The 16220-nt window shown below is 46.7% G+C and overlaps 1 protein-coding gene across 1 annotated transcript in view; it reads right to left on the bottom strand.

Moving 5' to 3' along the window:
- ntn2 (netrin 2) overlaps positions 1-2988 on the bottom strand; it is a 37944-nt gene extending 34956 nt beyond the window's left edge. Inside the window, exon 1 of the mRNA XM_038990401.1 lies at positions 1841-2988. Within this exon, the coding sequence (XP_038846329.1) occupies positions 1841-2909 (1069 nt within the window). The 5' untranslated portion in view covers positions 2910-2988. The remainder of the gene's footprint in view (positions 1-1840) is intronic.
- Between the last annotated feature and the right edge of the window lie 13232 nt (positions 2989-16220).

Raw genomic sequence — 16220 nt, 5'->3', positions numbered from 1 at the left:
AGAAAAATATACACTGTTTTTCAATGTTTTACTCCTGTTTTTTTCTTTACTCGCCTGTAATTGTATTTAGTTACAGGGAAGATTAAAAGTGGTACAGTGGCTTCTAATACGGTGTTATTTTCCAATGGCTACACATTTTTATGACAAGCAGAATTGACCTGAATTGGGTTCCACCTCCGCCCGTTTTTTAAAGTATCACTACTGACACGCAGTATTTGACATATTAAAAAAATCTATGTTCACTTTATCATACAACGCAGTAATCCCATAAAAAGGTAATCTGTTAAAATTACTGCAATTTCACTTGCCAAGCTTTCAGAGTGTGTCTGGATGGTTCTTTTTTGAATACATGTCTTGAAGTAATGTCAATCACTGCCAAATTACATTCTTGGATGACTTAGCTGCCGTGGTGTGCCAACAACTCGAGCTGTTGTCATTCGCTGTTTAGACTTGTTCGTGAGGGGGTGTGTTTACTTCAGAGGGGAGCCCAGAAAACATCAAGTTGGGTTGAGTGTTCAGGAGTCCTGTATATAGAGCTAATAAAACAGAAATCACAAATACTGCTGCTGCGTTTCGGTGTACTGTAAATCTGTTGGGCAATGTAGGGTTGGGGATGGGTTGCATTTGGCATTGGCCACCGGAACATTCCACCCTCATCTTCAACTGTGTCAACAGCAAGTCATCCTGTGTATTCAGGCAGCACACAGATCTAGCCTTACTATAGTCAAAATCTTATTTTAACTTTACCTGCAATGCTGAGACCATTACAGCAACCTCAGATTGAGCATTAATCAAACTCTTTAATATAGCTTCAGGGAAAGAGCTGTTGAAATTAGAGAGAAAATGGGGGATTATAATTAATAATACCGAAAATGACTAATTCGGTTTTAAGCTGAATCCACCCAGAAACACCACCATGTGCAGTTTTCAAATATAAGTTAACGTTACCCATGTTTTGTCTATATTTAAAGGGGGGAAAATGGTATGCTACTTGTCGCATAAAGGAACTGCCACCTGTAATTCAACAATTTGCTCATTATTCACAGGCGTTTGGGAGGATAATGTGGAGAAGGAGGCGAGAGTGAGAGAGAGAGAGACACAGAATCCCAGACAGACGTGTGTTTGTGTTGAGCCCGTCCCGCCTCACAAGCCCACTGATGGGTGGGTGTGCAACAGGGCTCAATCCCCATCCCGCACATTCCCTCATTAGGAATTCTGAGACGCATTCAGGAGCTTGTCACTGGAAGAGAATACCTCCTTCACTCAAGGGTAGGGCGGGGAGAGAGGGAGAGAGGGTGAGAGAGAGAGAGAGAGAGAGAGAGAGAGAGAGAGAGAGAGAGAGAGAGTTGGAGAGATAGAGAGGGTGCCTGAATATAGAAAGATAAGTAACGGAGTAGACCCTGTTCAAAAAATGTCATGGTCCTTTCAACATGGTGGCCATTGAATTGATGAGTATTCTCACGGACCAGATATTTCTATAATGAGTGATTTGTACTGTTCAAAAAAACAAAGTTGCAGGACACAAATACAGGGTAAATCCACTACACAGATCATCAAGCACCTTCCTCTGTTCAAAAACTGCATGAGTACTGAAGAATTCCAATCCATGCTGACACAAATATTTCAAGAATCTGTGTGTGTGTGTGTGTGTGTGTGCATGAATTGTCTAACATTGCCATATTAAATCATCCATTTCTAGTTATGAGGTGTGATTGAATTAATGAATCTACACATTCAACAATGCAAATGCAAAGAGAGTAAAAAAAAAGAAGGAAATTCGCAAAATTGAAAAGAACAGAATCAAAACTGATAGAAAATGCTGATTAGAGCTGTGACTCACGTAGACACTCGTTGGCCTCGCGGGCGCTGGCCCTTTGCCATGGCCGGTCGTAGTGGAAGGGCTTGCAGCGGTCGCACTCGGGCCCCTCCGTGTTGTGCTTGCAGTCGCACACCAGCTTGCCCTCCTTGTCTTTGAGGCAGCGTGAGGCGTGCCCGTTGCACTTACACCTCCCGCCCACCTGGAAGTCCCCCACCGCGTAGAAGTATGCCGGCAGAGACGTGGACGGTACCATTGGGTCTTCGTCAATCCGGCCACCCCCGCCTATCCCCACTCCTCCTGCCCCTAGCTCACGTGGCAGCTGGGGCCGGCTGAAAACTACGCGGATGTCAGTGACTGTCACCCAGTCCTGGAGCACAGGGCTGTTGTCAAAGTCCTTCCCGGAGGGCCGCCCGTCCAGAGTGCTGAAGGCAATGAGCCCCCCGGATAGGGGGTAGAGGTCGGTGTGACCATCGGTGCACAGGCCCTCCTGCTCGTTCTGCTTGGTGATGGCCGCCTTGTTGGGCCGGTTGTACATGCGCCGACACTGGGACGAGTAGTACTGGTAAGGCGTCCAGCTCTTGCCATAGTCCATGCTCTTGTAGATGGCCAGTGACTCAGGGCGGGGCGAGCAGAACTGCAGGCTGACGTAGGTAATCTCAAACTTCTTGCCCAGCGACAGGGTGAGGGTGACGTTGTGCGGCGAGGTGTGCAGGTTCTCCGATTGCCAGCAGGTGAGGTTGTGGGCCGAGTTGAGGTCAGTGAGGTAGGAGGGCGGATGGGCACGCCGCGGGTCTGCCGCGTCGCAGATCTGGCAGGTGCGCACTGAGGGCCGCTCATCACCGCGCTCCACCACACTACAAGAGCGGGATGGCGTCGGCCGGCCGCACACGCTGGACACGGCCACCTCCTTGCCAAAGGCGGCGTTGATGAACTCGGGAATACAGCGGCGGGCAGCGCCCGCGTCATCATAGCATGGGTCTGGGGGTGTCTGCTGCCCAGCGAAGGGATTGGCAGCACCGTTAGGGGAGGCGGGAGAGGCGGAGCATGCCAGGAGGCAAAGCCCCAGCAGGCACCTCCAGGCTTCCCTCATCCTGCGTGTGTGTGTGTGCCTGAGGGAGTGTGTGTGTGTAGGTGTGAGAGGGGGAGTGGAAGGAGACCCTTCCTTTAGGGTGACCGTGACCCCCGCAGCCTGTCCTGTGAAACAGAAACAAGAGAAAGAAAAGAGAGAGGGAGAGATAAGTGCCAGAGCTTGTCATAAAAGGATTCAAAGCAACAAACAACTTTTTTGACCTCTGCTTACTGATGAAGATATTCACAGTTCAGTCATGTAGATATTCTCATGCGATTGTGGACACGTCCAATCGTCCAAAACACTTCCAGTCATCTTACTGTCGTCAATTCAACCCTACTATATCCGTAAGCTTGCTCATATGAGCTAAATATCATGTTTGTGACATTTCAAAACACCTCAGGGCCTTATAATGAGTAATGGAGTGTTTTCATTAACTAAAAGCCTGTAAAAGAGGTAGTGGGAGAGATGGGAGGGGGGGGGAGGAGAAGAGAACGAGTGAGTAAGAGAGAGAAAGAGAGTGACCATATAAAGAGAGATCTTAGATGTTTGGGGCCGGGGCCGCAGCGACCGAGTCCTGAATTTCAATGGCGCCACTCTTCAGCACCTCCATTCAGGTCGTGGCGAGGCATTCAGGTCGTGCTTCGGGAGCGCGCGCGGCAGAAGTCACCCCATAATCCCCCGTTCAAAATATACGGGCAGAGCCGTCAGCCGCACGTGACCTTAGCCAACTCCCCAATTCAACGGTAAAAGAACACTGACCTAAAGAGGAACTAAAGACAAATAACTAGCTGTACACAGTGTTGAACACAATATAGTATTTATTTCCCCACTAGGCAAGTGCAACACTATATGCCATTTGAACATAAAACATTGGACATGTACCGAGGTACTGTAGCTATATGTGGGCTACGATGGCAACAATGTGTTCTTTACATAGGCAGATTCCTGGAAGGCTCCATTGGCAGAGCTGGCTGTAACAAAGCCATTGGTTTGGGCTGAAAGGTCTCTATAAATCTCAGACTGTCAGTGTACCTGGATGAGATCATTCAAATGGGCTCCACACCAGACAGGGGCCTCTCGTTTCCAAAGAGGAAAAGAGGGAGAGAAGGAGCGAGAGAGAGAGGGAATGAGAGAAAGATGTAGGGTAGAGCGAGAAAGGGAGGGAGAAAAGAGATGTATACAGCCCGGGGCTTTTCCTCCCTAATCCCCCCCTTATTTGCCGGGGTGTCAAGCCTGGAAGGACCCCATTTGAGACAGACAGCCGAGAGGTTGAGAAGGCGCCCCGATCGTCTTTGCAAGGAATTTATTAAGCTACAATGAAACCGTTGCCCCTCCTTTCTCCCCCCCTTCTCCTCCTCTCACTCCTCTTATTCGGCATCCCTCCCCTCCTTGGCTAAACAAAAGCCTGCATCTGCCTTGCACTTCAGTCGAGGAGGAAGGCAGACGGAGCGAGTTAAAATGAGTCAAAAAACAAAAGTTCTGTTCTTTTCTTTTTTAGGGGTTCCAAAGCTAGCAACTCTCAGAACACTGGAGAAAGAGCCCAGTCGTCCGGTAAATAGGGGCGCTCTTTTCTACTCAACTGCTTAAGCCTCTACCATTTGGCCTCTCCTCTGGCTGGAGGTGTGTGTGTGTGCGTGTGCGTGTGTGTGGTAAGAACGGAAAGAGGATCATCAAAATGTAAAGAGATAGAGATAGCAAGATAGAAAACCATTGACATTTCTGTTCCAACTTCTTTATCTATTTATTTTAACTTGGCCGCAAAACATGCATTCTTGTGCATTTCTGGGAGAGTGGTTACATATATCTCCCTAACAATGTTCTATGGGAACAAAGTAAACTATGATTTGACTTTCTCGCGAACAGTCTTCGGACCTAGAAAGGCGACACACAAATAAACAAACCAACTATTTCGCTTCCCAAACATTAAACAGTACTTAAGGCCAAATTGAAGTTCAGAATGGAATGCTCTCACAGCCATCCGAGCTCCTAAAAAAAACCTGTCCACCTCACATCAAATAAAATTCCATGTAATGAAAAATGGAGAGTAGGAATGGAACGAGGCTGGTTCATAAATGATTTGGCAAGGAGTGCCGGCGGAAGACTATGATCAATGGGACATGTCTGAGGGGAAAGGCTAAAGTGGGTGAGCAGGCGGGAGTACATCATTGGAGGCACTCCATCATCAAAGCCTGGCAGCCAGACCAGGCAGCCAGGTCAGGCCCACAGGAGGAGACCGCTGATGGAATTAGCAACTCATTAGCATCGCCGTCCAGCTTCCGTCAGCGCCGCGCCCGTCGGAGAGAGGGAGAGGTGAGAGATGGAGGGACAGAGAGAGAGAGAGGGAGGGGGGCTGCAGTGACTATTACAGAGACGGACAGTGAGAGAGAGGGAGCATGGTTGGAAAGGCAGAGAGGTACAAAGTGGGGTGAAAAGTGTCTGAGAGTGATAGAGCAAAACAAATAACCAAAAGAGGCAGAGAGAAGGAGGAAGGGAGAGAGGGGGGAGAGAGAGAGATGGAAAGAGAACGAGTGACAGTGATAAGGCAGAGATGTCTAAAAGGGAGAGCGAGTGAGGACAGAGATGGAGAGAAGGAAAGCGAGGGAGAGGGGGAAGTGACAGAGATGGAAAGAGGGAGTAGAGGGAGGGAGATAAAAAAAAAGGAGGGAGAGACAGGGGGAGACAGATTAAAGTGGAGGACGACATCGTTGGTCTGTGGCGGCCTGTGGATGACTAAATATGGTGTGGTCCACACACAGTTCTGCTCGGCCTGCCGGGAGATTCTTCCAGCGGTCTGGTGCTGTCAAGCACGTCTGGCAGATGAGACGCATAGGTTAAACAGAGGAGGAACAGTGCCATTGCCGCTCTAATTCCACCTCAACAGTTCCCCCTGAAAAGAACACTCACTAGCTAGCTAGGCTCTATCACAACCGGCCGTGATTGGGAGTCCCATAGGGCGGCGCACAATTGGCCCAGCTTCGTCCGGGTTTGGCTGTGGTAGGCCGTCATTGTAAATAAGAATTTGTTCTTAACTGACTTGCCTAGTTAAATAAAGGTTAAATAAAAATAAATAAATAAACAAACCTAGCAACTCTGTGTTAGCTTTTCAAAACATAAGCTAACAGTAAAAGCATACACTACAGCTAACAACTCAAGCTAACCGCTACATAGCCACTCTAGTCTAGCTTTGAACAAGACTATGTCCTTGGTATGGAAACATCACTGACCGACATTGTTCAACTTGCTTGTTCTGTGTAGAATTTTGACAAGTGTGTGTGCCAATTCCGCAAACTTCTCAGCCGAGACGTCAGCGGAGACATAGGCTGACTTCCCCGAAACACTCGGGTAAGTTTGAGCTTCAGCAAGAAATGATCTGCTGCTCTCAGCATTGACAGAGTTTTTCACAAGCCACAAGTTCTTCTCGACAGGGGCAGACACTGTATCTAATTAAATGTGGTTGAAGTAGCAACAGCAGTGTGAATGTCTGTGAGGAGTAGGGAATACCACACAGAAACGCTTTGCTATTTGGCTCTAACTACGACTAACTACCAAAAAGAGGCTACTTCTTACAAGTGGAGCGCGCCGCATGTCATGTGCTAGGCCTACAGATTCAATTGAAATCTAATCGCCTTTTTTTATTACTGTATTTCCACCCACTTGGCTAAAGTGCCTAGTCATTCAGGAAGGACTGAAATGGCCAGTGCTTGCAATCTAACACTGCACGTGACAAGATGCTTTACTGCTTCTGAGTCCCGAGAGGTTAACCAATTTATTTCCCCAGGTTGATATATGGCTTTATGTGCATGGAACACATGACAAGTTATCAGCCGCTTGCTGATTCTGGTTCTGCAAGGTCCTGCAATGTCACAAGGAATATCAGGGTGTTTATGTGATTGGAACTGATCCAATAGGTTTTGCCTAAGAGGTTCAATCAACAATAAGGGGGGGGGGGGGGGGGGGGGCGATAGGAGAGAGAGGAATAGGGTGGTCCTGGCTGCGAAATTCCGGAGAGCGTTTTTTCAGCTTTCCCGTCACCAGGAGATCATCCCATGTTGAGTTGTGTCTCTTTCAAGCGCGGCTCCTCTGTCAGAGTTCACGGATTAGGAAAACAGGAGGTGCTGAGAGGCTTTATTTGGCTTGGGCGTGGGGGACCGGGGGGGAGGGAGAACTAGAGGGGTGCAGGGGGAGAGGGACAGCTGATCCACCTCGTAGCCCAGTCAGGGACTCCCATGCTGGGGCAGTGTGCTGGGGAGGTGGCCCTCTCACCACGAGGCTGAATGGATCTCCTTGGGGCTCCTCCACTCAGATGACCCTGGGAGGAGTCTAGGCCCGGTGCCCCAATGGCTCTCTGTCACTGGGCCCAGTGTACAGTAATCCCTGATTGGCCTGTTAGCAGCTGTGGCAACTGTGGAGGACTTTTTAAATGTGAACAAGAGGGCACTACTGTACACTGTCTATCAGAGTCCAGTCATAATTATGGGAGATGCAGCGTATGCATTTAAATGGGTGGGGTTGATTGACTGAGCAAATCCCCTACACACACACACACCACACACACACGCACAGGGTAAATACACGTGATTGACAGTCCACAGGCAATAGGGTATTAGTGGCACAAACCAAATCCGATGAAGGAACAAGTGAACAAGAGAGCAGGAGAGGAACAGGGGCAAGAGGGGGTCAACTTTCACAGCTGAGGGTGTCATTAGCAGGGGGGGGGTCACTGACAAATTTTGAAAAGTCTCACGCCTGCTCTGAAGCAGAAGAGAAAGAGAGAGAGAGAAAACGAACACATTTGAAAATGTATGCACTAACTACTGTAAGTCGCTCTGGATAAGAGCATCTGCTAAATGACAAAACTGTAAAGGGAGGGAACCTCCCCCATAGAGTCCAGCGCTGGGGGACTATCTCAGACACAAAGAGACACACAGTGTGCCACAGAAGGTGGCTTTCAGGGGCAGAGAGCAGTTTCTCTCTTTCGCTCTCCATTCTAAGAGAGCGAGAACGCCCAGGAGAGGAATGCAGCCGCTGCGGCCCAGCCTACTCTCCAGTAGTTATTAAAACAGAACCTGATCCAGAACTACGAAGAGTAGAGGAGAGGAGGCAGGTCAGGCTACTTCGCATAGATCCAGACAGGAAGCTGTACTAAGCTTGGGGTTCTCTGTGTTACACTCCACTACAAAGGGAGGCAAAAAATGCTGATATCACAAGTTAGGGGTATTTTCTGTTCATTCTGTGAATTTGGTGTTTTTGGTCTGTGAGTAAGAGTCTGTGGTGTGGAAAGGGAGGGATGTGAGACTGCGAACATGGCGCAAGGTCGACTCATGGGTGAAACAGTGTCAGAAAAAGGTTAATTTGTTCACATCAAGATGGACAGACAGGCAAAGTACTGTACTAACACTTGCTTAGGAACAACGAACTCCAACAAACACACTAGCAAACATCAGGTAAATAGAAACAACATACACAAACACCCAGCCAAACGAGTGGAAGCCATAAGATGCCCAGATGCAAAGATCTAGGATCCTCATTCCCTTTCCAATCCTAACCTTCACCATTAGGGGGAACAAGGCATCACTGACCTTAAATCAACCTGACGTGGGGATGCGGTTGACCCTAGATGCTGATCTACCTCATTTACTCTGAAGTCATGTGCGGGAGCCTATAGAGTGGCCTAACTGACTCCGTGATGTCGTGGTTCAGTACCATGGAGAGATCCCGAGAGGAGGTTTTAGGCCTCGAGTCTCTGACCTCATACATGACTCACTGCTCCGGGTACAAGTACATTATCACTGATCTAGGATCAGTTTACAGCCACCCAATCATAACCCATACCATAGGGGGGTTAGACTTAGAGGACACAAACCTGACCTTTCATCCTGCTCCTAACAGACTCACACACACTAGGTTTAAAGTGGCTTCCTCCTTTGAGCTTATTGAGATTGGAAAAGAGATAGTGTGTGTGTGTGGGAGGGGGGGGTCAGAGAACAAGAGAATGATAGAACAACTGTAACCAGAGAGAGAGAGAGAGAGAGAAACCGAGAGAGACCGAGAAAGAGAGCGATACAATTTAATACTGCCTTTCCAAACTATAAATTGTTGCCATCCTAAAATAGGCCTACAAATCCCCCCACCCCATCTTGGTTTGAGGACATGGAGATTTTAACTGTGGAGTCTGGGAAAGAATAAGAGCTTGAGCTCATCCCTGAGTTTCATAGAACACATACCTTTCATATGAAACATGTTTTATACGGGAATCAGGGAGAAATATACCTTGGCTAATGAGGAGATAGAGGCTTGTTCATTTCATAATGTGCTGGCGGTTTGGCCTTCGCCAAAAGCATTTATAGCCTGTGTCAAGCTGTGATCCGCTTTAAAAAAAAGAAATATATTTCCCCCTACATGTGTTCTCAAGATGGGACGGATGACACCCACTGCTGTGTGAGACGTCAGAGAGAAGACAGGAGACTTCCCGTCCGGATCTTCTAAATGAAGATCTCACAATATGGAGACATCAGTGACAACTCCATGTGTAAGGCCTATTCCAACATACTGGGTCCGGATGACAGGCTTTAAGTGAGGATTGAGGAACCACCTTAGATGTCTTTCATACATGGCTTTTCATTGACGCTACGAGGAGTTTTCGATTTCCCATGTGGGGGGGCGTAACCATGGTTCTGTCAGACGTGGTGGTCAGAAGTGCCAGGTGAGCTGTTCCTGGATCAGAGGGAGTGGGAAGTGGTTTGTAGAGGGGGGGTTGAGGTGTGTGCTTCAAAGCCCTTTGATGGTTGGCTCTGCGGTAGGCAGGCTTGCGGTTTCTCCCCGAGCCCTCCAACAGGAAAAAAGCTTTTTCCATTGTACAAGAGACTTCCCCACAGCCAGAGCTAGCTGGGCCACTTTGAACTGACGGGGGATGCCACAAATAATTTTATTAAGTGTTCAAAATGCTCTTAGCGCTCACATACATACGCACACACACACCACACACACTCACACACAAACGCTCTCATTCACACATAGGCACGGACATGCACACCACACACACTCAGACAAACACATGCGGTCTCATTCACACACACGGAGACCCATACATTATCAGGGGTGCCAGGGTTTTTGAAGGCAGGGGCTGAATCATCAGACAACCCACCCTTCCCCTTATCCCTCGCTCTCCACCTCTCTCCTTCTACTCCTCCCATTCTCTCCCTCCCTTTCCACACAGAGCTCGATGGTGATGTCCATTTTCCAGGCTGGAGCAGGGTAATGGTACACTGCACAGCGGTGAGTTATGGCCGGGAGGGGAGAGAGAGAGAGGGAGAGAGGCCCTCCCGGTCCACCGAGCTGGTCTGCTCCTTCATGTTGCCATGGCAGCCCCCCGGGGGCCAGAGGAAAAGAGAAGATAGCCAGGCTCTGTTTATGACAGTCACCTGCTATTTTACTGGCCCTGTTTCCCTGTGTCCCCCTAACCCCCTGTGCCCACATGCTGACTGGCTGTCATTGAGATGAGTTGGAGCTGGGGCTATGGGGCGAACACATGTGGTTGTCATACCTTTGGGAAGGCCAGACATGCGGTGCCTGTCGACAGCGAGTGAGTCGACAACAACTCACCCCAGACCAAAGGAAGTATTGGATTCCTTCAGATAGAACTAAAACACCTGCATGCGTACACTAATGGCATTTTCTTTATTGATAATTGAGATAAAACAAGAGTTCAACCTTAAAATGGTTTAGATAGCAGGGTGGTCAAAACAACCTGAGCACAAACGCACACGCACAGACCTCACACACCCTTCTGCATCTGGAGGAAATGTGTGCTGCTGACACATGCGGACTTGGCAGGGAGTTGGGAGTGGTGGGATGGAGCTTCGGAATCTCGGCCCGGGATCATCCCACGGGAAGGGGCGCGCGAGGCGTCACACTGACGAATGACGAGCAGCAGTTAAACAGGGGCGTCCGGCTTGCACCGACACCAACACACACTTATAAAAGACAGAAGAGACAGTGTTTTGTCTTCCCTCCCACCTCCAATGTAAAAGGTGAAAGGGAGATGTGGTGTGGTTGGGTGCTAAGGATGGTCACTCATCACACTGCCACCAGTCTATCTATCTATCCCCACACTCCATCTCCCTAGTAAAGAGTTACATTTCTGTGTGCAGAGTGCCAACAGTTAGAACTGAGGAAGAGCAGAGGTAGGCCCATTCTGATTCCTTGTGAAAAGCCACTTTTGAAGGCCTATGCCAAACCATTAGACACAGCATAAAAATAATGCAGTAGATTTGGGGGAAAGAGAACTACATGGGCATTCCCCTTTTGGTGCTAAAGCCAAAGATGATGAATAGGTTCAGATATGAATCAGATGAATCTGCGATAGTCGGGCTCACTGGCTGTTCTTCCATAAAGGGTCAAAGTTGAGTCAAGTGTGTGGACTTAGCTTAACACTCCAATCAGCTTGTTTCGTTTGTTAAGGATGACAAATGTTGATCTCTGCAAACCAACAGCTGTCTCAGGCCCACCGAAAGAAGAAAAAACAAGCGGGGGGAAAAGAACCAGCAGCATTCTTTCCCCCCTTCAAGCTGTTCAAACCAGAGAAGAAAAATATATTGGATGTGTTGACTTTACTCGTTCAGGTGGACGGAGCCAAGAGTCCCAAGGAATCCTGCCTTGAAAAGCACAGAGAAAATGATCTGCTTACGTTACAACAACACACACACACACACACACACACACACACACACACACACACACACACACACACACACACACACACACACACACACACACACACACACACACACACACACACACACACACACACACACACACACACACACACACACACACCACCACCAGAAGGAGTTTAGAAACCTGCTGGAGTGAGTTCCTGTGGATTAGCTTACACACCCGTGTGCCTGAGCCCTGGTGACTCCTGGCTCAACCTTTGACTGTGTGTTATTGATGGATCATAACATGATGCAATTAAATGACTATGATTAATTCGCAAAAACAAGCACAGACATTCCTATATGAACAACCGTGCAGTTGTTGCATTTGACCAGACAATCCTGCTCATAAGGTTTGCCACATTCCACAGTTAAAACCATATCAACGTTTTCTTTATCTGAGTGAACAACTTAAGGGTGTATCAACAACACCATCTTTCTGGATGGCTTCCAGCAATTTGCCAGGAGAATGAGGATAAGTGGGTCAAGTGGCTGACACCCTTTAATCTCTAATAGGGGCATACCTTAGCTCAATCGAAGCATTTAAGATAAGGAATCTATTGCAGTTGTGGTGTAACTCTTTCTCCTTGCAACTTGTCTGCTTTTTACTGCTGGTCTGTAATATGTAGCCTATAGGCTATAGGATGTGAGTGTTGAGAAAAAGACGGGCCTCCTAATTATAATTGCGAGGTGAATAGTTTCATAGGACTCATGCTCAGTGCCATATCAGCCAAATCAGGCTTGCCAAGACAAGAAAACTTGCCAATTATTTTCGTCAAGAATTTTTTTGCAAACTTGGATTCATATAATCACATAGAAAATATTTAGTTCTGACTTGTATCTCTCAACAATGTTATCCTTCAATTCATTTCATTACTGGTGGGGTTTAAACGTGTTGGTATCAGCATTGGTTAAGCGGAATCCTTGGGATGTCCCTACCCTAAACCCTAACCCTAACCTTAATTTACCCTTACCCTAACTTTAACCATAATCCGTACCTAACCTTAACCATTTCAAATGTCAACTACAATGGGGTATGGACGTCCCAAGGATCCCAAGTAGCATGTTCCTATAAGCTTAAAGACAGAAAAATATAACTTCCTAATCTTCCATTCTCGTGTTTTTCTATACGAATGCGGTGGCGTCAAAGTAAAGGGAAAATATTAGAATTGACAAAAGCATTGGGAGACTTGGCATACGGTGTAGGCTACATTCGAATGCGGGATACGAGGAGTGCTGCTTGGTTTGGCATCTCTATTTAGCCTAGATTGGACTGATATTAAAACACATGGACTCTACCTACTTCTTGCAACCTATATTAAATTCTCCGTTTAGGCTGTTTTTCTCGTTCTTTCCCTCGACCCACGGGGCAGCTGTAAACTAAGGAGAGTTCACACCGCGCGCTAGATCTCGCTCACCGCGCTCTTTGATCGCCCACCTGTCCGCCTTGCCTCTCCATTTCAGTGCGCCCAGAGGTTTCCTACAAAAACGACTAACCGTAATATCACTACACTATACTTGTATTACCATAAACAATACTAATAAGTATTCATCTGAACAAATTATAGGGTGGATATTTTACCCATCATTTCAAGCGTGACATAATAACGTCTACCTTAACTTTTTACCTACAAATAACGTCTACCTACAAATAACTATAAACCGTATTGCAATAATTAAATAATGTGAATTGAATTCATAAGGAGCAAATAAAGATATTAATTAGACAACTGCGTAATTAACAGTGCTTTACGCATAGTGGATCAGCCTTATAATATATAAGAAGAAATAAAAAAATCCCACAGTGAAATACATTTGATAAAACTTCATGAATGTGAGCTAAATAATGGAGCATATGAAGACAGACAAACATAGGCTACTGGAAATTACTGAAATTGACTTCGTAAACTCACGTGTTAAATGCGTAAAATGGACATCAAACTTACCCAAGAGCGGTGTATTGGCGATTCTTAAAACGACAACACAGTCCAACGTTTCAGGTCCAAAACAATCAAAAATAAATGTGCATCTGTCAGAAGAAAATCTTCTTCCCAAATGCAATGGACAAGTCCCGTCTGCTCAGTCTCGAGCGTTTTGAGGACGGTACATTATACAAAGCTGTTTAGAAACAGAGGCACGTTCAGTATTCTCCAAAAGCGACAGATATCATGAGCAAGGCAAGGGGGCCACAGTACAGAGGTGAGACACTGCACTCGCCCGCTCCGTTCAGACCAAGTGAAAAGAGACCAATACATCCATAGGTTGAAAAGCAAGCGAGGGATAGGCTACTCCCCATTAAAATCAATTCCAGATTTTCTTAACCTTGCGCGCAAGAGCGTCTTGGATCACAGTCGCGACCGCAGAGAGAGAGAGAGAGAGAGAGTCATATTTGAAGTAATAAGGCGATGTGCATCTTTGCCTCACAATAATGTGGAGTAAATAACTTAAGTATAAAAAATACACTAACCATATCAACCTTTGTAAGTGTTGTCAAACGAAGAGCTAGCTATAACTAAACAAACCAACGCGTATCATTTTACAACCATTATAGGTCTATACCTCAGTTGCTATAATGCTTGTGTTACTGTGAGCGTGCTAAAATGAATGCCCGATGCTTGGTGTTTTCGCTGGCAACCATATGGCGGTCGTAATGAGAACACAAAACATTGAACTTGTTGAAACTCAGTTGAGGGGGCTCGAGGGCTCGCAGAAACTAGAGGCAGATGCGATTGTTATAACGTATTAATTATAATAATAGCCAGAACCAGCTTGGTCATATTAGTGGACGCCAACGCTCCAAAACAGCCACATATAGGACATGCGTATTATGACAGACAAGGGGGCACCTAATTAAATAAACGGGTATTATATTTTGCTTGCAGCGCCGGTCTTTGGTTGAGGATCCAAGAACAGGCCTATTGTGAGGACGTTTAGAGATTGGAGGCATTTTCTGCAGGTCTATGCATTCTCATTTTCAGAGAGGTCCCTTCAGGCCCACAGTGTCCCTCATGCGCCACTATGGCGAGGGGTAAGTATAACAGCATTGCATCAATAAAGACCCCCATCATTCATAATTCCTCGTTGTTAATTTGTTAATAGGCCATAGATTATGTGGCATATGCTTTGTCAGCGTGAGTAGGCTAAACGTTCATAATGTCACTGTGCGTTTGTGCATAAAAACAGAGTTGGTAAACGGAGAATATTTGCGCCATTAATTTAACAACTCTCGACGGGACTATCATGTTTGGTTTATATTCTAAACCTTTCATTTACAGTGCACGCATATTCGGTCCGGTGTGTTATTGCAGGTGTAGCAATGAATAATTACACACACCGTTATTTCGTGCCCCTGCACCCCATGCGGTTCTTTCAAATCCTTAGTGCCTCCTGACTCCATTGTAAGCTGATCAACATTCTTAGTGTATTTACTGCACCATCCACTGGGGGTAACAGTACCAGGCTATACAACAACTGATTCATTTGTTCTTTTAGAATTTTTTGAACCAAAACAATGGATCTTTTAATATTCTCTAATATGGTTCTTAGCCCTGAAAAATCTTACATTATAAAGTTTGAGCATGATTTAAAGAGAGAGCGCAGTGTGTGTGTGTGTGTGTGTGTGTGTGTGTGTGTGTGTGTGTGTGTGTGTGTGTGTGTGTGTGTGTGTGTGTGTGTGTGTGTGTGTGTGTGTGTGTGCTCACATCTGTCTGTTTGTCTTAGGTCTACTCTTGGACAGCTTCTCACACGATAAAGGAGATAGGCAACAGAAAATACTGAAATATAAAGTAGAGTACAGAGAGAATTATTTTCACACTGTTGACCTGAATGACAGAAAGAAATAGTCAACAGATAATAATGGAATAGTGTGCAGTGGACAGGTTTAGGGGGGTGGAGGAGAAGTAAATAACAAATACAGAGGGCAGCAAAAGTGTCTCTTCGTTCCTATTTTTCCAGGCTCTGTGCCTGAGTTTATCCCAGTCTCATCTTCCTCTCCTCCCCTACTTTCCTGAGTCCTATCTCCTCTTCTCGGTGTGAGAGGCTAATACACTCTATATACAAAACTATGTGGACACCCCTTCAAATTAGTGGATTTGGCTATTTCAGCCACCCCCATTGCTGACATGTGTATAAAATCGAGCACACAGCCATGCAATCTCCATAGACAAACATTGGCAGAAGAATGGCCTTACTGAAGACCTCTGTGACTTTCAACGTGTCACCGTCATAGGATGACACCTTTCCAACAAGTCAGTTGGTCAAATTTCTGCCCTGCTAGAGCTGCCCCGGTCAACTGTAAGTGCTGTTATTGTGAAGTAGAAACATCTAGGAGCAACAACGGCTCAGCCGCGAAGTGGTAGGCCACACAAGCTCACAGAAAGGGACCGCCAAGTGCTGAAGCGCATAAAAAATGGTCTGCCCTAGGTTGCAACACTCACTACCGAGTTCCAAACTGCCTCTGGAAGCAACGTCAGCACAAGAATTGTTCGTCAGAAGCTTCATGAAATGGGTTTCCATGGCCGAGCAGCCGTACACAAGCCTAAGATCACCATGCGCAATGCCAAGCGTCGGCTGGAGTGGAGTAAAGCTCGCTGCCATTGGACTCTAGAGCAGTGGA

The sequence above is a fragment of the Salvelinus namaycush genome, chromosome 4, assembly GCF_016432855.1.
Source record: "Salvelinus namaycush isolate Seneca chromosome 4, SaNama_1.0, whole genome shotgun sequence".
Classification (NCBI taxonomy): Eukaryota; Metazoa; Chordata; class Actinopteri; order Salmoniformes; family Salmonidae; genus Salvelinus; species Salvelinus namaycush.
Note: the sequence above shows the minus strand (reverse complement) of the source record. Positions and strands in the feature narration are given on the sequence as shown.